Raw genomic sequence first — 24176 nt, 5'->3', positions numbered from 1 at the left:
GTATTTACGTGAAAATTACGAGGAAAACATTTCAAGGTAATTACGTGAATTTTACAAGGAAATACTTTCGAGATATGTACGTGTCGTTTAAGAGGAAATGCTTTCGTGGTATTTACGAGGAATGGTAGCGACATTCTTACGTGGATTGTCTACGTGGTCTTTACGACGATTTGTTTTCTTCGTTTTTACGACGAAATGGTTTCCTCGCTATTTTACGATAAATTAGCGAGGAAATATGCGTTACGACGAACGTATAACGACTAAACCTGTTTCCTCGCTAATTCCTTGTAAACCCTCTTTTACGACGAACTCACGAGAAAAACCGTTGTCGTTAAACTTACGTTTTCTTGTAGTGAATTATTTCAAGTATTTCGTTTCTATAGTTTTACATTAGCCATCTAAATTACACTCTTTATGATAAATGTTATAGATGTTGTTGGCCACATGAAGCTGGTCGATGGACAGACTCTTATCGAGCGTCCCACCCTTGATGAAGTAAAGATCACTACCACTCGGCACATTATGGTTCATGTGCAATCACATGAGTAAGTGTGTTCTTTTATTTTCAATACACCATCTCTCTTTAGTTCCTAAATCCCTAAGAGATTATTTTTGCAAAGGACCTGTCATGAAGCTCTACCTTTGGGACCAGGCTGCAACAGACTTCTGCAAGAAGTTTAAGTCCTATGAAAACACTCCCACAGTACTTTTGGTCACAGCTGTTAACACTAAACGTCTCGGAGGTAATCATTTATCTCTTTAGACTCACGTTTTCACTGATAATTGTGACATGTTTTCCTAAGACGTTTACGTATTTGTCATTGGTTGCTAATTGTTCAATCAATCATTTAACTCTTTGGTCTCACGTTTTCACTAATCATTGTGTCATGTTCTAGCTTATTAAACATTCTAAAAACGTTTTCTTCTTTGACATTGGCTGCTAATTTTACACTAAATCATTTTTAATGCTTCTTCCGTTATTGTATAGGTACCCTTGCAGTGACCTCTATGTCCCCCACACGGGTTTTCATGGACTATGATGTCCAACCAACCATTGATTACTTCACCTGGTATGTACCCCCATCTATACAAGTTCATGTTAATCACACAGTTACACAAATTGAAGTGATTGACTGAAGCAATGCTTTTTATTTTTTGTTAGGCTCGGCTCAAACCCAGAGATTGCTAAGCAGGTTAGTGCAGAGGTGGTCACTAAGCGTGAGATGCTGACTATAGCAGATATATTCTCTTACATGACTCAGGAAAGCTAAATATTTCTTACTCATTTTGAAACGCTTAGATATTTATATCAAATGCTTTTGAACTGTTGCAGGATGCCTTTTTTGAGTGCACTGCTACGATTGATGATGTTGTTCATGGATCTGCTTGGTAATATTGCATGCACTGAGTGCCATAGTAAGGCTACCAAAGGCGCAAACTCATTGATTTGTACGAAGACAAGATGTGTGAAGGTTAACACAGCTGGAGTTGCACAATATGTTCTCTGGCCTCAATATTCAATTACACTTTCTCTTATATTAGTTTTGGATTATTAACTTCTCATTCTTTCATAACAGGTACCGTGCAAAGATTTATGTATATGACAGCAATGAACAAGCTTTTATTGTCCTGCTTGGTGATGCTGGTCGTGATTTGACTGGGAGGCACGCCTCTGAGTTAGTTAGCAGCTACTTTGAGGTAAATGTCTATCAGTTTATACTCTCAACTGATTTAAACTCACACTATTGTACTTGAATGCAAGGCTAATGAAAACAAAGGACCTGACCATGAGGTGCCTGTCCCGGAAGCTTTAATCAACACAATCGGACAGACACATAAGTTTTGTGTGAAAGTTACATACCATAACTTTTCTGGCAACCCCCGAGCTATAACTGTCACCAAGATCCTCCCTCTAGACACACCACCACCCACAGAAGCCTCTCTTGGTAACGACATTGCTGCAACGTCCGAGGAAACAATGCAGACTGGAAATGACGTGTGTGAGCCTTCAAAAAGCTGTGGAGATTCTGCATATGAGGAGAGTAAGAGGACGTTTGACAGTGTTGATCCAGAGAAAGTCAAACGGCCAAGGTGTGAGAATTGAAGCTTCAGATCATTGATGTTTAAGTCTTTGCTTTGCAGTTGCGTTGGTTTTTTTAAAGTTTGCTTCAGTTTAAGTACTATTTTGGTTTCTATAAAGACATTGCTTTGTTTCTTCCATTTCAGACTTTGTCTTTTAATCAATTGAACTCTCTTTTTTATGTAGAGTTTCCCTTTCTTTTAAGTCAATTAGTTTAATGTTTTGAATTCAATGGGTTCTTAGACATTATCTTTTTTTCCTGTTTGCAAAATTTTAATGATTAGAGTTTCTATGTTTTAGAAAGCATCTCATTATATTAAAAAAGAGGCTTTTATAATGAAATAGATGTTTCGAGAGTGTATCATTAGGCATTAACTCTGCTACCAACACTCTCTTCTCCTTCTGCGCACAAATCCAAAACACCATATACTAGAGACGAACACGAAGAATAGCAAATCCAAACGGTTTGGCCTCAGAAGATAATTCGCTGGATTTGAATATCTACATAGCCCATATCCACTTATCGATCTCCCTCTCGCCGTTTCACACACACAACAGAAAATTCCTTGACTATATCCAATATTCGAATCCTCTGAAAATTCCATATTCCATAAGATCCCATATTTATGTAAAATCTTCATCTGAAAATGAAAGTAATATATTTCATTAAACCAGCAATTACAATCATTAACTATATCCTTTCAAAGGGAAAGAAAAATGCATAAGAAAATCAAACTCTTCCAAAAACTCATCCTTCTCTTGCGTAAAAAATAAGAAGACTTAAGAAAAATCCAAGAACTCATCTGTCTCTTCTATACGTCCAAGCAACATACCCGTACACACGCGTTGTCTCCTACCGTCTGGAATAAGTTGGTTGTAAGGATCGCTGTTTCAACGGAATGGATAGCCCCCTCCCCCAATGACCAACCCATAGAAGTTACAGGTAAATACCTAATCTCCTGCCTATTTCTCTCGGGAAATAAAAAATTAGAAGCATCCAGCAACCGTGGTTTTTTTTTTTGGGGTTACAGTTTCTTTGTAGCCAAAGAATAGGAATATCCAATCCAAATTTAACCATAAATTAGTTTTAGTTTGCAATTCTACTCATTCACCATATAAAGTTGCAAAGCTACTTCTAACTCAAAATCTTTCATATAAGAATTTCCCAAAAACTTTACTTAAGAATGGAGGCGAATGGAGGCAGCTGCACCATCACAGTTCAAAAGGAAACAAAAAATTTTACTTAAGAAAAAAGAAGTTAAAACTCTATATGAGAATATAACCTTATGCTAGAGGCATTTCCTGCTTTAACAGTGCCTCCATTCTCCTTGAAACTCGGACGGAGTTTTCTCAGTTTTGCAGCATCAAATTGAGATATTAAGACATAGTACATGTAGCAAAGCATACTAATTTAGTTCTCGATTATTGTTAACATATAAAAATAGTATGCAATAGGTGAGTAACAAGAGAAAGACAAGTTCACGTTCACTGGAGAACATAGGCATGTGGTTATTAACCAAAACAAACTGCCAAAAAAAATTTAATTTGTTTCGGTGTAGAGGGTCCGGTTCAATTCGGCAACTAAACAAAAATTAGGTTTTTACTTAATCGGTTAGTTTGGTTTTTTAAAAAGACTGGGAGAACATATATCAGGGCACTTATGTATATATAATCTATATAGCGAGAAGGACACATAACTCACCTTCCCAATATTTAAAAGGATATATGAATATTTAAAAATAGTTTAAAATTTTAGAGTAGATATTTAATATAGTTTTTGTTAATTAAAAATATTTATATTATTTAAATTTTATACATGTTTTTTAAAGACTAAATAAACCATGCTATTTTTATAATTATTTATGTTTTTTCCTTACGTTGGATTTATAAGTGATGAACTAGATTTTGATCCGCGCTTTCAAAGCGCGGGTTTATTTTTTATTTTTTTAATTTACAAATATTTAGTAAATGTCATATTTTCATATATTTGTGTTTTATTTTATAAAAGACTTAAACTTTTTATCTTTATTTATCGTATTTCATTTTAAATGACTATTTATGTTTAAAAAATTAAACTTTATTTCTTTAATGAATTAAGTTGGTATAACTCTGATAAATTAATTTTATTATGTGGTTAATATTTTAATAAAAAAAATTATATACTTTTAATAAAGATTTATACTTTTCAATGAAAAAATCAATTTTTTTATGAATGCTTAAATTATATTAAGAAAAGAAAAAAAATAATTAAGAATAGTTGAAAAAAAATTATTTGAACTTGGACTCAATGGCCCAAAGGAAAAAAAAAATGTGAGAATTGGATTTGATTTATTAATCGGCCCAAATGGCCCAAGAGAAATCTGATGTGGGCTGGATCCAAAAAAAATGACCCAATATAGATGTGTTATTAATATTACTTGATTGCCCTTAATGAAACATGCAATGTCAGTAAAGAAAATGGCAGGTTAAGGTAAAAAAGACAATAGGATTCTGCTTTAATAGTATAGATATAAGTGAGAAGTTATTAGTTTTTTTATAAGTTGTTATTGAGATATGAAGTAAATTGTGGGCTAAAATCATATTATTATGTTTAACATTTATTTTGTTTCAAGTTTTAAGTATTGGGTTAAAAATACAAATAATTAGAATTTAACTAAATAGTAAAATTGACCAATGATAAATTATAGGGTAAGTGAATCTAAACAACCATTTTTAATATATTTTGTATATATAAAAATAAATTTAAATGATATTAACATAAATTGTTTTTTTTTGGAAATTATACTTGGGCAAAAATCATATTAACCTAAATATATAACATATTTTAGTATAGATATCTATTAAATGGAAATTATTAATCGTATGGCTTTACGATTTTATGCATATTTTATAACAAAAATTGTAAGCTCGTGATAAAAAAAATAATGTGAGACTTTTAATAATTTTAATAACTCATAACAGCTCTTGAAGATTCACTGCAAATCATCAATGAAATTTGTAATAATTTTTTTTAAATATTTTTATAGGGTATATAATTTAATATATATTTTTTTTTTGAATATCTATTAAATGAAAATTTTCACTCATATGTTTTACGATTATTTATATTTTTTACAATACAATTTAAAAACACTTGGTCACAAATTTTAATGTGAGAATTTGAATAATATTTGTATTTTATAGTCATTTTCTAAAATTCAAATAATAAAATATACGAAAATGTTACATTTTATTATATGGTCGATATGATATGTTTATTTTTATCTGATTTGCCGTACACATTTTCTCTTAATTCTTTATTCACCACACATTGTATTACTTTCATGTTCACCGTACAAACATTTCAGCCGGACATACATTCAAAAGGAAACGAGGTCATCCCCGTGGATCACGTACAAAATCAAAAGGTATGTCCTGAGTCTCAGAAATATTTCATTTTCAAATTAAAAAGTTTTGTTGGCTATTACTAAAACGGTGTATATTTTCAGTTCATCTGATCAATGATCGACCAACATTCAAGCAAAAATATTACGACTGTAAGTTTATATGGATTATAATACCTTGCTTTTTACAATCTTTACTCATTAAACTATCTGAGTTTTATATTTAATCAAATAGGTGGCTGTGATGATTGTGACTCATATGGTACGTAACGATATTCCATTATCTACCCCTAAGTTATCTATACTATTAAAGCAGAATCTTTATTAGGATTCTGCCCTTACCTTTTAGAATTATTTACAATGCTATGCCATTTCCTTATTTGAAAATTTTAATTATTTTTGTTACTTATTAATCAACCAATCAGCTGCTCAAATTTTAAATTATTCAGAAATCCCACACAAAACGGAAGCCCATCGAATCAAGTTACGATGACAAATTCAAGGCCCATAGAATCTATACATTTGGAACTCATTAATATTAACTATACTAAATCTATACGACAAAAAAACTATACGACAAAGAGTTTTTTTTTTGGAGTCAAATTGCTTATGCCTAATACATTATATAATGTTCACTTAACATCAAGAAGAATAAAAAATTTATGGGTACCACCCTCTCTTCCTAGATGAAAAGTTACAGACATTGTTAGTCTCACGTGAATGATCTGTTCCATCAATTATCACTCAAAACTCAAACATTTGGCTTAGAAAATTTATTATTCTGTCTGATTGTTCAGAATTTTGCCATCCAGGGCTCATCCCGGCTGCACGTGCCAATCAGTAACGTGAATCTTTACGAACCGGTGCGATCGTCAGTGTTAATCGGTCGACGAATATACAAGATTACGCCCCATCTTTTTGTCATCCGTTTCATCCCCACAACCACTATTGATGAGGTCTGACCATTGCTCTTGTCATTAACCTTTAGAAGTTCATGCTCCAGAAATCCGGCCATCTCAAGGCTCTAGAAAACATAAACTTAGAACTTGATACACTAAAAATGAATCATTACTATTGTCAAGTTTAACAGTTTTAATTGTAATATTTGAGATTCAATCCACAGAACCAGTTTACACTTTATCCTTATGAGTTCTGTATCAAGCTAAGAACAATAATGAGTTTTGATTTCAATGATGACATAAGAAACAAGTAACAAGAGGTTGTATTCGATTTAAACAAGAAGCTAGCCTAGGGTAATTCATTGAGTGCTGATACTGAGCCAAACAATTATTCAAGCGCAATAGGAAACCATCTAGAACTCGGATCACTCCACTGGATCAGCCCACTGTCGTGGTGCTGCTCCCTTTGCGAATCGATCTTGCTGCCTAAGCTTTCGCTTGGAACAAGATACGATGGCAAGCCTTAGAGATCAAGTCCGATAAGTTCACTTAACACCCTAATATCTACTTTCGCTGATTAGGGTTACTAAGCTCATTCATATCATGTCAAGTCATCTCCTACACGGTTAGCGAGGTGATTAAACTTAAGTTCAAACATTAACTGATCAGATTAATGCAAGCAATAAGAGCTATATAAATGAAGACACAAGAGAATCGCTTATCTATGTTTAGCTCGTATAATCAACACCGTAATACCCTAGGCGAGCTGGCCGACTACTCGATCATAATGCAAGATTTTAAAGACAACATTTCTGAATAATACTGCATATAATAAAACAAGAAACAAGGGTTCAGGATAATCTTCTCTAGGTGAGAGATGAAGCCTTCCCCCGTACAAGTTGCAATCGCCAAATACAAGTCTCAGTCTCTTGCAAAAACTAGCGTAGAAAGTAAAAATAGATAGGGTAGTGTTTTTATATGGAGGTGTCGATAATCTCCAAGGAGGAATAGGGTAGCTAGGGCAAACTCCCGAAATAATCTTGGAGGTTTCCTTATTTGTCGGGAACAGTCTCTCGGCTGTTCTGCTGTGGGAACAATCTTCGGGCTGCTCTGACTGGCTGTTCCGCGTGAAACGCTCCAGAATGGCATCTTTCTTCATGCATCCTCTCTTCCATTCTTCTGCCTACTCCGTACCTGAAATAATCACAAAAGGACTAGACAGATTCGATAGAAGACTGAAAGACCTCAAGAAACACATATACTATGATGTTGAAAACACCATATATCAGAACTCTTTGTAAGATTTGTGAAGAAAAAAGTGATGAATACTCAAGAACAAGAGAGAGAGAGAGAGTGAGTGAGATTTTCTAGACAAGAAAGAGAGAAGGAGGATTTTATTTCTTTAAGTCTTTATTACACATACAATGACATATATATGGACCTAGGAGAGATATATGAATGGGATGGAAATAGGCTCCACCAGAATTCAAATATGTTGTGTTCACACCTTCCAAATGTTCTCAACGGTCATCTCAGATTATACTATCTAATACCAAGTTGTCTTCGTACTAAACTATCCATTAGTATAGTATGTAGTATAGTATGGTGCGACCTTCTCAAATATCTTCTTCTCTTTAGTTCTTCATTCCAATACTCCCCCTCAAGCTTGACCATATGGATGGATCGAGCTTGGAAACCATGAAGAACTCCCTCATTAAAAAACTTAGTATGCAAAATCCAGTGGAAAAAAACATACCAAGGAAAAAGAGTAGAGCCTTCATGGTTAAGAGGACTATGGCCGAGAGATGTCTATGAGTCCAAGCTTGGAAAGAATGGACTCACACAACTTTGTACTTGTGGCTTTGGTGAAGATGTCTGCTAGCTGATCTTCACTCCTAGTGTAGCAAGCAGAGCCGGACCTGAGATTTTCGGGGCCCTATTTGAAATAAAGATGAACTTATCGTAGCTTTGATAATAAAAAGCAACATCGAAAAAACTATAAAACAAGAAAAAATCTCTGGTTTTCTTATGAACTTGCTTTCTTTTACAGAGTAAAGAGAAGAGGAGAAGTTGAAAAGACTATCTCTCGTAAGTTTCCTCTAGTGAGTTAAGAATGATGTTTTTTACTTATTTAAATTTATTATAATATTTACGATTATTTAAATAAAAATAAAGTACAGAAAGTCGTATAACTTACCGTAAGTTACTTGCGCTAATGTTAATAACTTATATTTTTTTATTTGGTACAGTACAAACCAAAACTTTTTTTTTAGTTTGACTTTGCACATAAAATTAATATATTAACATTACATATCTACAAAGGGAAAAATTAGAAATGGGGGCCCCAATAGGTGGTGGGGGCCCTCCACGGATGTTTCGTGAGACTCTGCCCAAGTCCGGCTCTGGTAGCAAGGTAGGATAACTCCTTGTACCACCATTTGCCTCACTTTATGGCAATCCACCTCTATATGTTTAGTCCTTTCATGGAACACTGAGTTCGAAGCTATGTGAATGGCTGCCTAGTTGTCACAATGCACTGTGATTGGTGTAGTAATATCTATGCCTAAGTCTTTTAGAAGCCCTTTTATCCAAACCAATTTTTTTGTGAGCTTCCTCATTGCTCGATACTCTGCTTCAGCGCTTGAACATGAGACCACCTTCTGCTTCTTGCTTTCTCGAGTGACAAGATTGCCTCCAATGAAAGTACAATAGCATGTAGTTGACTTCCTATCCTTTCTATCTCCTGCCCAATCAGCATCACAATATCCAACCACTTCAGTGTTCCCATTGCATCTCATCTAAACTCCTTGGCCTGGAGTCGAATAATCCTTTATACCATATTCCAATGATGAACCTTTGGCACTTGCATGTGCTGGCTCACCTGGTTCACAGCAAAGTAAATATCAGGTTTAGTAATGGTTAATTATATGAGCTTAACAACTAGTCTTCTGTATTGTTTTGGATCATCAAATTGAGTGTCTTCATACTCCCCCTCATGCAAGATCTTGTAGCCATCTTCCAATGGTGTCTTAGCTGGTTTCTCTCCAAGAATACATGTTCCATTCAAGAGATCAAGTGTGTATTTTCTTTGGGATAAGAAGAGCCCTTCTTTAGAGCGGCATACTTCAGTTCCAAGAAAATACTTTAGTTCACTTAGATCCTTAATCTCAAATACAGATTTCAAGTAAGCTTTGGTTTTTAGTATACCTTCTTTGTCATTTCCTGTGATGATGATATCATCAACATACACAAGGATGACTACTATACCTTGTTGGCTGGTGAGAGTAAATAGAGTGTGGTCTGCCTCAGATCGCCTAAACCCTCTCCTATTCAAGGTAGTGCTCAACTTGTGGTACCAAGCTCTTGGTGATTGTTTCAGCTCATAAATTACATTCTTTAGTCTTAGAACATTTCCTGGCTTAACCAAATGCTTTAAACCAGGAGGTGGACACATGTAGACTTCATCCTCTAGATCCCATTGAAGGAATGCATTCTTCACATCCATTTGCCATAGATCTCATGGACTTCCTCTTCAACATGTTCAACCTCTTGGGTAGGTGGTCCATTTGCTTCTTCCCTTGGCTTTGGTTGGCTGATACCAAGATTATCCTCAATTTTTTCCTTATCCGAGGTAGTATGAGAAAGGTCTCTAAGGTTTTCCCAACTCTTCTCATCATAATACCCCTTGGATTCCACAAACTTCACATCTCTTGACACCATAACCTTTCTTAACTCTGGTGCATAGCACTTGTACCCTTCCTGGTTGGCTGAATACCGTATGAACATTGCCTTGACACTTTTGGCTTCTAATTTGTTTCTTTGTTTTCCTGGAATCAAGACCAAACAAAGGCACCCAAACACACGCAAATGATCAATAGATGGTTTAGTCTTGGTTAATACCTCAAATGGAGAGCTATCATGAATAACTCTGGTTGGTATTCGGTTGATAAGATAACATGATGAGTATGGAACATCATGCTTCTTGCAACCTCCATGAGATGTCGGTTCTTCCTTTCATCTACTCCATTTTGTTGTGGTGTATAAGGGCAACTAGTTTGATGAATTATTCCATGTTTTGGTAGATGATTCTTGAATGTGTGGCTTGTGTATTCCCCACCATTATCAGACCTAAAGATTTTAATATTTGCGCTGTAATGGTTAGTAACATAGCTTTGAAAGTTCATAAAGGCTTCTAGCACCATATCTTTAGATTGAATTAAGGTCAGCCATGTATACTTGGATTTTTCATCTATAAAAGTGAAAAAATACTTATGGTTCTCTCTAGAAGCACAAGGAGCAGTCCACACATCTGAATGAACCAAATCAAAACAATGTTCATAGATAGTTAATGACTTAGGAAAAACAGATTTGAAATGTTTGCCTAGGATACAAGCTTCACAACTATCATTTGTAAAAAAAATCTTAGGCAACATCAACCTTAAGGCACGAGAGTGAGGGTGACCTAATCTAGAATGTCATAAAACATTAGAAGCTAAAACAGAAGTAGAAGTAAAAGTCGCATGAAAATCTGATCTAAGCTTGGTGTCTTCAAGCAAATAAAAGTCTCTTTTGCTCACACCATTTCCAATCATCTTACTTGTCTCAATATTCTGAAAAAAAACCTTATGAGGACTAAAAATATCATGACAGTTAAGATCAGTAGTAGCCTTTTTAACTGAGAGCAAGTTAGATGTAAATGTAGGCATGTAAAGAGCTTTAGACTTTTTATCAAATAGTTTCAGATTGCCTATGCCCTCAATGGGTATTCTATCACCATCAGCTATCACAAAACTTCCTAAGGAAGGTTGAACATCACTAATTAGTTTAACATCCCTAATCATATGGTGAGAAACTCCTAAATCAATGATCAATGGCCTAGCCGTTTGTGATGAACAATGAAGAGATTTTAAGGCATTATAAACGTTACTACTAATGTTACCATAATTTTCATTGAGAGCTTTTATGAGAGCCTCAATGTCTGACTTGCGGATGAATGCATCATCCTGAGGTGGCTGAGAGGTGGTTCCAGCAACGTGTGCAGTAGAACTCATGGCTCTTCCTTCACCTTGTTGCTGCATTGGTTAAGCCATTTGCTGGACATTTTGGTGAACAGCTTCATGTGCTCTAGTTTGGTTAAACCTTGATGGTGGCCTAAGGTGAGGGTGAAGGATCCAACATTGGTTCTTCATGTGGCCAACATTCTTGCAATGCTCACAATTCACTCCCTTCTTCCTAACATCTGATCGAAAGTGCGCCTTGTTGGCGTATGCCATCTCAGCTGAGGTCTTCTTTTCCTCCAAATAGAGCAAATGACCCTTGTTCCGTTTTGATTTGGGAATACACCTCCTCTAGGCTTGGTAACTTCTCAGCTCTCAAGATATGCTTGATAAGATCATTGTAAGCCGGATTGAGAGTGAGAGAAGTAGTCCAAATACTTTGTCTTGATCACGCCTCTCATTCAGGATGGTCGGATCTATTGTACTCGGCCTCAACATCTCTAGCTCTTCCCAAAGAGCTATAAACTTCCCAAAGTGTGCTGTGAAGTCTGCATCTTCTTGGTTCAGGCTGTTGATGGCCTTTTTCACCTCGAAGACCCTACTGAGGTTGGATATGTTTCCATAAACCTTTTGCAAAGTATCCCATAACTCCTTTGCTGTGTCACAGAAGGAGTAAGCCTCCATTATGGGGCCATCAAGTGAGCTATGGATAATAGACAACACCATGAGGTATTCTTGAATCCATTTGCCTTCATCTACTACCACAATCTATTTGCCGTCTTCTCCTTGGCTGGTTCATCTTGGTGCTTCATTTTCTTTGACATGTGACCATAGACCTCTTCCACCAAGGGCATTCTTGGTCATTCTTGACCACAGAAGGTAGTTTACACCCTTAAGAGTGATTGGAATGGCCACTGGCTTGCTTTGCTCCAATATTGGATAATAGAGTGCTTCTTGAGAACTTGAGAATTTGAGAGATTTAAACCGTGAGAATTAAAGAAAAAAAAAGAGTAAAGTAGTTTTGCGGAAGAGAAAAGAGGTTAGGAGAAAGCTCTGATACCATGTAAGGTTTGTGAAGAACAAAGTGATGAACACTCAGGAACAAGAAAGAGAGTGAGTGAAATTTTGTAGACAAGAGAGAAGGAATATTTTATTTCTTTAAGTCTTTATTACACATACATTGACATATATATATAGACCTAAGAGAGAGATATGGATGGGATGGAAATAGGCTCTACCCGAATTCGAATCTGTTGTGTTCACATTTTCTTCCAAATGTTCTCAACGGTCATCTCAGACTATACTATCTAATACTAAGTTGTCTTCATACTAAACTATCCATTAGTATAGTATGTAGTTTAGTATGGTGCGACCTTCTCAAATATCTTCTTCTCTTTGGTTCTTCATTCCAATACTCCTGATATAGTTTTATATTTCCCTTTTCAAAACTAAAGTCATGAATCCCTTACATTCAAATTAGCTATTGATTTGCAACACTTTTTGGAAACTTTCAGATTTTGTTGGCCAAATACGGTTCCCTGCAAGGGCTCTGATCTCAACAACGTCGCAGTTGTGGTTCGTTTTCTCATTGACATGTAAAACCTCTGCAAACCCTTAAATATTCTTCATGCATATCTCCATTTGCTCATCCTTTGAAATAACTTATATAATCTACTACAACAGTATGGTCGTGGTGCACTTGTCTTTATGGGACTAAGCTGTGCAATTTTTAAGGGACATTTGAACTAAACCGGTGTAATCGAAAGCAATAGAAGTCGATGAAGCAAGCCCGCCAAGCTTTGGAGGCAAAGAGAAGAACCGTAAAAGCCCCCGTGAGTGCTAGCTTCTGCCTTTTGATAATTATTTTCCTATGTTTTTTCTTCTCTGAACTTTGGTTTTGTCTTCAATTATCTACAATCTATCGCCCACTGGGTGAAGAAATAAATCGTAACCTTTACTTCATGCATAATAGGTTCAAAGCCGCTTGAGTGTGGCCAGATCTTCTGAAGCTTTATATATTTTTTAATTTCCTATAAGTAGCCATAGTAGAGGCTTAAACTCGAACAAGGTTTGAATACTGCCGGTTAATATATTCGTTGAATTTGTCGATGTTATTTCCCTTCAATAGTTAATACATATACTCTTAAACGCAAAATCTCTAAAGAATCAAAACCACTTGAGTGTGATAACAACTCTTAGTTGATAACTGCAGCCTTGGAAATAAATATGTAACTTGATTACAGAAAATCCACACTTCATCCTCCGGCCAATAGTTATAATCAAAGTTATAATCAAAGTTCAAAACAAACACTTCCTTGGATAATAATATTTTCCAACACAAATAAATCTGACCATCGTAATTACCAAAATCAACATTATAATGAGCCAGTTTCAAGGCTTCTCATCGCGCCACGTCAACATTTTGTGGACTTCACCTTAAAAAAATGTCAAACACATGGTTCGAACCCGGGTTATTGACATATTAACACAGACATTTATACCACAAATGATGTGCCGTGGGGTAGCGCACCGGGCAAAACAGGCATGCATGGCTTGATCATGGAAAACAGTAAAGATATATGTTCATTGTTTGACTCATATCTTCCAAAACAAGAGGCTTCTACGCATGAAATCACTTGGAGAATGTTCCCAACTCAATTACGGAGCTCCTTGAAGAAGAATCAGATCAAACGGAGTTCATATGTGATAGTTATGCTATTTACAAATCAGGTGATCTTCAGTTCTCGCGAATTCAGACCACCCGAGAAGCTCGAAATAGCTAACCTTCTTTCTGATGAACCAACGGTCAATTCAATCATGACAAAGGTTATTATTCATGTTCTAAATGTTCAAGAAAGCATTGGGCTTGATGGTTTCAAAAAGATTTAAAAACTAACTTGTTTGGGCCAAATGGAGAAACCGATAAATATTGGCTAAGGGAAAAGATGGATTTCGACCAGGCCTCAAAGGGACATGTCTTGACCCATATCAGGAGTATATTCTTCACCTTTCAAAGTCCTGGTCGTGGCTATATGAAGAGGTAGTCCAAGTTTCAGTCAAAAACTTTATTTAGTCAAGTCTTTGTTTCTATTTCCAATGTCTTGTTTTTAGCACATTTTTCTTTGGATCTCTACAACTTGTAATCCTATAAATAAGGCCTTAAAGCCACGAAATAAAACAGATTGTTTGTCCTTTTTTATGAGTTTCTCTCATTGTTCTTTGTTTAGAACACTTCTTAGTTTCTTGGTGAGGTTATCTCCAAGTTTCGATCCTTCTTTTGTTGGACCGGTGCGTCACATCCGGCAACGATCGAAGTCTGGTAGTATCTTTGGGCTATTCCGCAACCCTTAGTGTCACCCCTCGATCCATCAGTTCTCAATCCTCTCGGATCTGAGTTAATATCAACCTTACCGAAAGAGTGATCCCGTTTTGGGCGTATCAAAGTGGTATCAGAGCCACTCTTCCGGTAACTCTATTATCATTCCATCTTCTCATCTCTCCATCTTCTTCAAACACTTCTTCTTCTACCTTTCTTGAATCCGGGCCCCTCATTACCATCCATTTATAAAAAAAAAAAAAAAAGATTTACGATTTGATTCAAAAAAAAAAAAAAAAAAAAATAGAAAAAGTTCAAAGTTTGTTTTGTGGATTGGTGGTGGAAGAGAAAGCCTGCTGGCTGAGGAGAAATCCAGCCTTTGAAGTGGTTAAAATGGATTTCAAAAATCAAAAATCTCTTATCTATCTATCTTGAGAAAAACCCTTTGTTCGCTTTGGATCTACCCATTGGGATTCTTGATTTGTTCCCTTAGAACCTTGAGGAGACTCTTGAGTGACCACTAAAATCTTAGAGAAACACTTGTGTGGGTGAGATCAAACACTTGAGAGTGTGAGGATTATTTTATCTGTAAACCCTTTTGTGTTAAGTAATTTTTCAGGATAAAGATGTTTGGTCTTCACAAGGGAAATAGCAAGAAGAAATTCCAGTGAGAGGCTAACTTTAAATCTTCATCTCAAAATTCATTGAATCTTTTTGATGATTTTGTTCCTGTGCAGGAAAGACTAGCCCAAAGAAGACCACATAAGATGCCGAACAGGAGGTGCAAAGAGCAGTTCAAAACGTCCAAAGGCGAAGCTGATCCAAAAATGAAACATTTTCAGTTTGATGTCCAACAATTTTGTGATAAATTTGTGAAGGGTGTGGACAAAGCCCTCAAGGACGTCAGCAAGAGCCAAAAGAAGAGCACACCCACACGTGCCCCAGTAGCTGAGCCATCAATTTTCATCAGTGGAAAACCCAAAGGTAAATCTGAAAACAACCTTGAAAATCTAAAAGATTTTTCAGATTCTTTACCAATTTTTGATAAGTATGATGAAGAGCTAATGGAAATTTGGATCACTTGTGAGGATGAATGTGATCTTCCTTCTCCAAAACCTGATCTTATGTTTGATATTGATAATGAAGAGACTAATGGACTAACCTGTTTTGAACCGGAGCATCCGAGTAGTCTTGTTCTAGTTTCACAGGTTTTTGAGGAAGAACCATTGAACTACCAACATCAAGGACCACGTCTTGAGACTAGGAGACCCTTGGACAATGATCTTAGTCCCATCTTTGATGAAGAAGACGAGCTTGATCCAATATTTGATGAGGAAGCACCAAGCACATCATCCATAATCATAGAGAAACATCTTTGCTTTGATCCAGGCACAACTTCTACGCCTTTGCCTAAAAAGCACTGTGAGAAATTTTATTTACTTAATTCTCTGCCTGAAATGTTTGTTAAGATCAGTTCTCCTGTTGTAAATCGTTTTGGTTTTGACAAAGTTAAAGAATTTTGTGTTTCAAATTCTGTTTTTGATAACATGATTCATTCTTCTGAGAAATTTGAACTTGACGGAATTCTTGATCAAAAACGTTTTCAAAATGGCAATGACATCCATTTTGGATTTGTTTTGAGTCTTTATCAGTTTTTGAAACATAGCAAAAGTTTTGATCATCTTGAAAAGTCATTTGAGCTTGATTTGCAACAGTCTGATTTTTGTGCTAGAAAATCGTTTGATTCATCTGTCTTCAAAGAAAATGACTTTAATCTGAGCCCTTATAGACATGAACTGATCACTGGTAATTTATTTGCATCCACTTGTGCCTTGGACGAATTTTTGGTTAAAAAGTTGCTGAAACAAAAATCACATAGAGCTGAAACCGATTTTATTTTTGATTATGTTTTGAAGCTTGATAACTTGTGTGTTGAAACTGATAAACCTTGGCATAATTTGAAACCAATGTTTGAAAATTGTGTTGTCTTGAGCTTTGATGTCATCTTGGTTTACAACACATTCTTTGATGATTATCCTAAGAGTTTGGATCATGTTCTTGATGTCCTAAGGATAGAGAAACTCTTTGATTATTTCTCTCGCAGATTTGATGTGGTATTCCTAGTTGTTTTGAAAGTACAGGATAAGTATGATCCGTTCCCAAGGAGAGAAAACACTGGTGAACGCCAAAGTTCTTATGTATCAGGGACATGGAACTGGAAGTACTTGAGGAAAACAAGTCCAAAACTCCAAGGAACTTTCTGTCCATACTTTTCCTTCATTGAATTTTATATGATTTTAAAATTCGTTTTCTCTTATTCATTTCCTTTTGATAAATGTGAAATGGATTTGAGGTAAAATCCTTTTCAAGAGGGAGAGAATTATGTGCCGTGGGGTAGCGCACCGGGCAAAACAAGCATGCATGGCTTGATCATGGAAAGCAGTAAAGATATATGTTCATTGTTTGACTCATATCTTCCAAACCACGAGGCTTCTACGCATGAAATCACTTGGAGAATGTTCTCAACTCAATTACGGAGCTCCTTGAAGAAGAATCAGATCAAACGGAGTTCATATGTGATAGTTATGCTATTTACAAATCAGGTGATCTTCAGTTCTCGCGAATTCAGACCACCCGAGAAGCTCGAAATGGCTAACCTTCTTTCTGATGAACCAACGGTCAATTCAATCATGAAAAAGGTTATTATTCATGTTCTAAATGTTCAAGAAAGCATTGGGCTTGATGGTTTCAAAAAGATTCAAAAACTAACTTGTTTGGGCCAAATGGAGAAACCGATAAATATTGGCTAAGGGAAAAGATGGATTTCGACCAGGCCTCAAAGGGACATGTCTTGGCCCATATCAGGAGTATATTCTTCACCTTTCAAAGTCCTGGTCGTGGCTATATGAAGAGGTAGTCCAAGTTTCAGTCAAAGACTTTATTTAGTCAAGTCTTTGTTTCTATTTCCAATGTCTTGTTTTTAGCACATTTTTCTTTGGATCTCTACAACTTGTAATCCTATAAATAAGGCCTTAGAGCCACGAAATAAAACAGATTGTTTTTCATTTTTTATGAGTTTCTCTCATTGTTCTTTGTTTAGAACACTTCTTAGTTTCTTGGTGAGGTTATCTCCAAGTTTCGATCCTTCTTTTGTTGGACCGGTGCGTCACATCCGGCAACGATCGAAGTCTGGTAGTATCTTTGGGCTATTCCGTAACCCTTAGTGTCACCCCTCGATCCATCAGTTCTCAATCCTCTCGGATCTGAGTTCATATCAACCTTACCGAAAGAGTGATCCCGTTTTGGGCGTATCAACTAGACTAAAAAATACTTTGTACATTGATGGCCGAAACTAATATATATTTATGAAGGTTGTTTTAATAATGTCCCACAAATAAATAAAATGATTTACAAATCACGCTTTCTATTATTTACTGATTGATTTGTGGGCTTATTTTTTAAATTCGCTAGCCCATCTATTACATGAGCTTATACATTTGATTAAAGCCTAAACCCATCTTAATAAACCATAAAACTGGCCCTAAAAAGCCTGCAAGTCGTCAGCTCTTCGTCTTCGACTGAGACCTAAGGTTTTCCCAATCCTGCGCCTCCCCTCCAATACACAGGCGCTAATGTCTAAACTTCTCCAATCAAATCCATGAAATTCTTAGTCTCCCTCTATCTCTTCATCTCCCCCTCTTTACACACACCATCAAAAACGCTAGCGTCTCATAACTGATACGAACGGCTTCGCTTTATATAGGTCATGCTAGATCCAGGAGTCCAACCTCTCATATCTACCAGCACTGTTTTTTTTTCAATTGTTGAGCATGTCTGTCTCTGATGCTATTGTCGTCCTCCCCACCACCTTTAACGCTCTCCGCCTTTGTCGGTCTTCTCAAGTTTGTTGTTGGCCGTCTCCTCAGCTACTGGGATCCCCGTAACATCAATAAAAATGGTGAATTTATAGGAATCACCCTCCTTTTGCTAGAAGAAAAGGTATCGTCATCTTCACTCTAACATGAATGATTTCTTCCTTCCATATTTCATAAAAACTAAAACTATTGGTCTACGTATTTAACTCTTCTTACTGACAATCTTTACGGACGGCAGCGATCGTAGATGATAGGTTTGAAGTTGGAAGATGGACAGAGGTTCGATCATCTCTAGGCTCTTGCAAACACAAACTTAGAACCCCCGGTATAGTTTTATATATCACAGTCAAATTTCTCCAACGCCGTACATTCATATTAGCTACTGATTTTTTTTCTTTTTGACATCTATTAGCTTCTGATTCTTAATTCCATTTGTTAACTTTCAGATGTTGTTGGCCAAAAACGTTTTCTGCTAGGCATTGACCTCAAAAACGCCTCAACAACGACTCGGCTTATGGTATGTTTTAATCTCATTGACCCAAGCCCGCTTTCACATAGTTCTCATGTTTTTATCCATTTGCTCCTGCTTTAAGAAAACTTATATAATCTCATACACCAGTATGGTGGTTGTGTACTTTCTTTGTGTGACTGACGATGATTCGGCCCCTTTAGGGGTCTTATGAACTTAGATGAGATAACCCAGTTTGTCATGGTGGTCACCACGGTCAATCCAAAAAATATTTAGGGATAGTCATCTATTTTTTCTCAAGAAACATGTTGATGCTAAACAATTTCTGCTGAATATAGTACTTTCATGCATATATCTAATAGAATAACATCATCTAATATAACACACACGTACAATTGTGTTTCAGACTGCCAGCAGCAACAAAACTCCAGACATGGATTCCCAATCTATACTACCAGCAGCAACTGTTGGCTACACGGTTCATGTGCCCAGGAGAGCCGAAGAAGTTGATGAAGCAATGCCAAGCTTTGAAAACGAAGAAAAGAGGCACGTGAGTGATTGTTTCAAGTCCCTCAAACCGTCATCCCCACTTAGCTTATGTGTCAATGAAATAACCATTTTCGTATGTTTTTTCCTACTTTCAACTTTGGTTGTCTTTAATTATCTGTAAACTATCTCCCACCAGGAGAAGAGATACTTGGTTTTTAAATAAATGGGAACATTGATGGGTCTTTGCATTTCGTGATAATAAGCATGTCTTTTGCTTCATGCATGAGAACATGTTCAGATAGTTACATGACATCGACGTTAAACAATGCAACAAAGAAACCAACTAAAATTCAATAGCCACCAAAACAAAACAAAAACCCCAGAAAAAGTGACACAAGCACACCATCATATGTTCCTCGGTGGGAATTGAGATGCATACAACTAAATACAAAAAATATATATGTATCAACTGGTCTTCGTTCACAAAGTGTCCTACACGTAATCAACAACAAACAGCTGCCTCCCTACTAATTCCACCACCTCCGACCCTCTGCTTTGCCAAATAACTGCACACACCAATACAAGTGTAAGAACAACATAACTAACAATGATAACACTAAGTAAAACTGAACAACAACAGCATACACAAATAACGCAAGCGCGGGACTCGGCCTCTAGTAAATTTAAATTTCACAACTTAATCAGCAACTTTTGTTTACAAAATCACCAACTAAATACAGTGAATTAAATAAACTGAAAAGTATTTATGTTACCGTGAGTTCAAAGAAACAGTACAACGAATAAATCAACTGACCAGCAGTGACACATTTATAACCAGGGGTAGCTGTAGTTTTGTATACAACTGTTGTACCGTGTGGTTTGTTTGTTTGATACATGACCTGAATCCAACAGTTGTAATCAATACTATTAAAAGAAAAAGAATCCTAAAAAATCTATCTATGAAAGTTATTTGGACCCTTTCATTTTTTTCACCTACACTATAAAACCAAATATCGTAACATGCTTTTATTATAGCAACAACTTAAAACTTATTACATTTTAATAAATAACCCACGATTTTTAACAATTATTATAACGACAATTGTTATCCTTTTACATTTTATCAATCCACATTATTTAAATCACACGAATATACAAGATATCTTGAATTTTAAAGCATTTAATTTAAACCCTTGACTTTTGAAAATTTAATTTAAAATATATCAGATGTTTCATATGTTAGTTTAGTTATATCAACATCCTTTAATATTTCTGCATTATATCAAAGAAAATAAAATGTTTCGAAACATAGGGTTCATGTTTGGGTCTGCGGGTATGGGTTCTTCGAATTCTAAACGTTTGACATAACTATATTTTAAAATCTACAATTTGGTTCCGGATTCGTTCGGTCTCATAATTCAAATATCTGTAAAATAAATTTAATTTTTGAATACATAACAGGTTCGGATTGGTTTGGGTATTAGAATCCAAAAGAAACACAAAGTACCCAAAACACAAAAAAAATTTGAAACACAAAAATATCTGAAATCCAAACAAATACATGAAAAATATTCATATACTCAAAAGATCCATAATTTTACCCGTAAACCTAATACGAAGAACCGAAAACACCCAAAATTTTACCAACCCAAAATATATTTTTCTAAAATTGAAATTTTACCCATAACCCCAAACTATAACCGAAAACCCGAACCAGAAACTTAAATATATCTGTAATGAAGAAAATATATATGAAATACCCAAACATACCTAATATACACAAATCATTCTAGGTACTTTGGGTACCCGATCGATAGGACCCAAACTAGAACAGAGATTCACGGTCCAAAAAAAATATTGAATAGGTACTTTGCCCATGACTCAGATCCGAACTACACCTGTATTTTCGGGTTGGTTTCATATTTAGTTTTTCAGGTCCGACAAACTGTCGAATCGTATGAAAAAAGTTAGATAAAAATGTACAGATAAAATCTGAAATAATGATGTATAACAATCTCAAAACATTAATTCATATAAATTTTTTTTATAATCCAAAAAAACCGCGCGGGTCAGTTGAGTAACTAAGGCTCTGAATGGTAACAGCGGGTTGAGTGGTGAGGGACAAGCGGATTGGTTAGTGCGGTGCGGTTTAAGTGTGGTTTGTGTTAGAAAAACGCATACTGCGGGACAAGTGCGGTTTGTCTAAAATAAGCGATTTAAAATAAAGTATGAATGGTGACATGTATGATAAATAATGTAACTGCGGGATACATATAATATTTTTATATTTTACAAACTAAAATATCAGTGATAATAATATAATTTTTAAAAATACAAATTTTATTTAAAAGTTATTTTATATATCTCAAATATGAAATTCAATATACTATTATTAAAATTTATAACCAATTATTTTATTTAAAAAATTATAATTGCGCTAGTTGTCTTTAGACAAAATTAATTAAGATATCTGAATATATATATATATATTTTTTTTTTGTCATCAACATAAATAGAGTCATGAAGACTTTGCAAACCAAGCTTTAAGAAAGAATTTATAATCCTTATTTTTTTTACCATAGCTCTTTTAAAACAAATATGTAAAAAAAATTCCAAAGCTTGTTTCCCCTTTTTGTTGCTCACCCAAAATAGGTGTGAGAAGACATTACACAATCATGTGTAAATATTACATAGAAAAATATAATATATTTTTTATTTGTTTTAAAAATTAGATTCGATTAAGTAAACACATGTACAGTACATAGACCACACCTTTTTTCCTTCTACTGCGTTTGATGTGCGTTCCACTTCCCGCACTCTTGCTTTATGTATTATTACATATTTTATATTTATTTTTTATATACAATTTATCAACTCAAAATTGTGTTGAATGGAAACACATATTTGGACCGCTACGTGCGTATTGGTGATCCGCAGTTAACATTCAAAGCCTAAAAAGATAATGCATATCTTTGTGGAAAGAAAAGAATAACACACCCGTTTCAAACCAACAATAAAAGCTAGAGGAACACAAATCCATAGCATTAAAAACCAAATCATCATGATAATAAAATCAAACTGTAAACCACAATCGTAAATTATTTTTTTGACATCAGCACCATCATAATTGGAAAAAACGGCAGCAAGTAGAAAATAAATTGCACTGATAACAACAACAAAAGAAACATTTTGTAGAAAGATAGTTTTGTCTGAACGGAATGTGAACTTCTCAAACCCTAACGGAACCATATATGATTGGTAGGATTTGAACTGGTAACTGGATTGGCACTGCTTGCGCTAACGTTTGTTGCCGGAGTGGTGGATGATTCGCCAGGGACCTGCTGGTGGTGGTGGTAGTGATGGTGGTGATGGTTATCATTCATGAACGGAAAGCCCATTTGCTCAGCCGCGTAACTCATTTGCTCGGGACGGTTCATCATCATCTCGGTAAACCCCTGTTGTTGATTCTGACTATGACTCAGGTTCAGATTCAGAGGCTGCTCATAGGGTCCAACATGTGGAGCTGCATGGTGACGAAACATCTGATGTTGTTGCTGATGATGATAAGGCTGAATCGTATCGGTTGTAGTCGGCACAATAGCCAACGTTCCAGCGGCTTCAGAAGGAGCCGCTGCAGCATCGTTGGAGGTTTCACCAAGCTCCATACCACCACCAGAACTCCCCAAAATCTCGATCCTGCGGTTAACATCTTTAAGATATTGATCAATCATATAACCCAAATCATTAAGATCCATAATGTTCAGATTAAACATCCCCATGTTTCCGACCAAACACTGGAACATGACTTCAGTCATCTCCATCTCCCTATTGTCTTTCCTCTGCTTCTTCAGATTTTCGGAGGCTTTGGCTATTCTTTGTCTGAGAAAGGCTTCTTGATCCACCATTTTCTTGTTCTGGTCCATCTCCGGCAACTTCCGGAAGTCTGAGATGATTCTTTGCACGCCGGAGTTTGATGGCCATACCTCAGGATTGGTGTCGTAGGGGCTGTAGATGATGGCACATGCGTTGATACCGCATAGTGTTGAAAGCTCGTTTACTTTCTTGATCAAACCTTTCTTTCTTTTTTTAAAGGTTGCTTTTCGTGAGGAATCATTGGCAATGAAAGCAAGTTTCACCTTCTTCCTTGTCATGATGGATTTTTTTCTTTGTTTTTGTTTGTTTGTTTTGTGTGTATATTAAATTGGGGATGTCTTGGTGTTATATAGTGAGTGATAGAGGAGTACAAACGATTTCTTCTTTTAATTGGAGATTTTTTTCAACTATTAGCTGGTCAACAAATACAAAATATTAATTACAGCCATAAAATCGTGAATCTATTTAATATAAAAATTATCTTGACAAAAAGCTATATAATAATACTCCATGTTAATTTTATTACATTTTACGTCAATACATTTCATGTCCAAAATAATACATCAACTACTTTCTTTTTCTATGTTAACTCATCAACTATTATCGAGCTATCAGCTTTAAAAAACTTTCCTTGAGTTTTTTTTTTAAACAAGCATACAAAAGGCAGTACTTGCAAAGTTGCAATTCAAGGAGAATGCCATATTCTATGGAATAATATTTTAGAGTTTTTTCTAGAAAGTCTGAACTTTGGAGCCAAAACAAAGAATTCCTTGCAGAAAAAAAATCCCAATTAGA

The 24176-nt window shown here is 35.6% G+C and overlaps 2 protein-coding genes and 1 long non-coding RNA gene across 3 annotated transcripts; 1 reads left to right on the top strand and 2 right to left on the bottom strand.

Annotated features, from left to right (window-relative positions):
* Nucleotides 1-2460: 2460 nt before the first annotated feature.
* LOC111209908 lies at nucleotides 2461-4121 on the bottom strand. The gene is made up of 3 exons (XM_022709956.2): nucleotides 3364-4121; nucleotides 2914-3043; nucleotides 2461-2721 (listed from the first exon to the last, which is right to left on the bottom strand). The coding sequence occupies exons 1-3, from the start codon at nucleotides 3483-3485 to the stop codon at nucleotides 2461-2463; spliced, it is 513 nt and encodes a 170-aa protein (XP_022565677.1). The 5' UTR covers nucleotides 3486-4121.
* On the top strand, nucleotides 2913-6601 carry LOC111209909. Its single transcript, XR_002661309.2, has 5 exons — nucleotides 2913-3023; nucleotides 5428-5487; nucleotides 5569-5616; nucleotides 5699-5725; nucleotides 6276-6601. It is a non-coding gene; the product is annotated as an uncharacterized LOC111209909 (long non-coding RNA).
* A 15907-nt stretch (nucleotides 6602-22508) lies between these two features.
* LOC106379571 (agamous-like MADS-box protein AGL80) lies at nucleotides 22509-23892 on the bottom strand. The gene has a single exon (XM_013819499.3). It carries the CDS (start codon nucleotides 23657-23659, stop codon nucleotides 22745-22747), a length of 915 nt encoding a protein of 304 aa, XP_013674953.1. The 5' UTR covers nucleotides 23660-23892; the 3' UTR covers nucleotides 22509-22744.
* Nucleotides 23893-24176: the final 284 nt, after the last annotated feature.

This window comes from Brassica napus, chromosome C9 (assembly GCF_020379485.1).
Source record: "Brassica napus cultivar Da-Ae chromosome C9, Da-Ae, whole genome shotgun sequence".
Taxonomy (NCBI): Eukaryota; Viridiplantae; Streptophyta; class Magnoliopsida; order Brassicales; family Brassicaceae; genus Brassica; species Brassica napus.
The sequence above is the reverse complement of the archived record's forward strand: the minus strand, read 5'-3'. Positions and strand labels throughout refer to the sequence as shown.

Excerpts from the sequence above, each read along its gene's own strand:
- LOC111209908 (XM_022709956.2), bottom strand. The coding sequence starts at position 3,485 with ATGCTTTGCTACATGTACTATGTCTTAATATCTCAATTTGATGCTGCA. Across the intron at positions 3,044-3,363 it reads GGAAATGCCTCTAGCATAAG|GCAGGAGATTAGGTATTTAC; the intron begins GTTATATTCTCA and ends CGAGAGAAATAG. Across the intron at positions 2,722-2,913 it reads GAGACAACGCGTGTGTACGG|ATGAAGATTTTACATAAATA; the intron begins GTATGTTGCTTG and ends TTTCATTTTCAG.
- LOC106379571 (XM_013819499.3), bottom strand. The coding sequence starts at position 23,659 with ATGACAAGGAAGAAGGTGAAACTTGCTTTCATTGCCAATGATTCCTCA.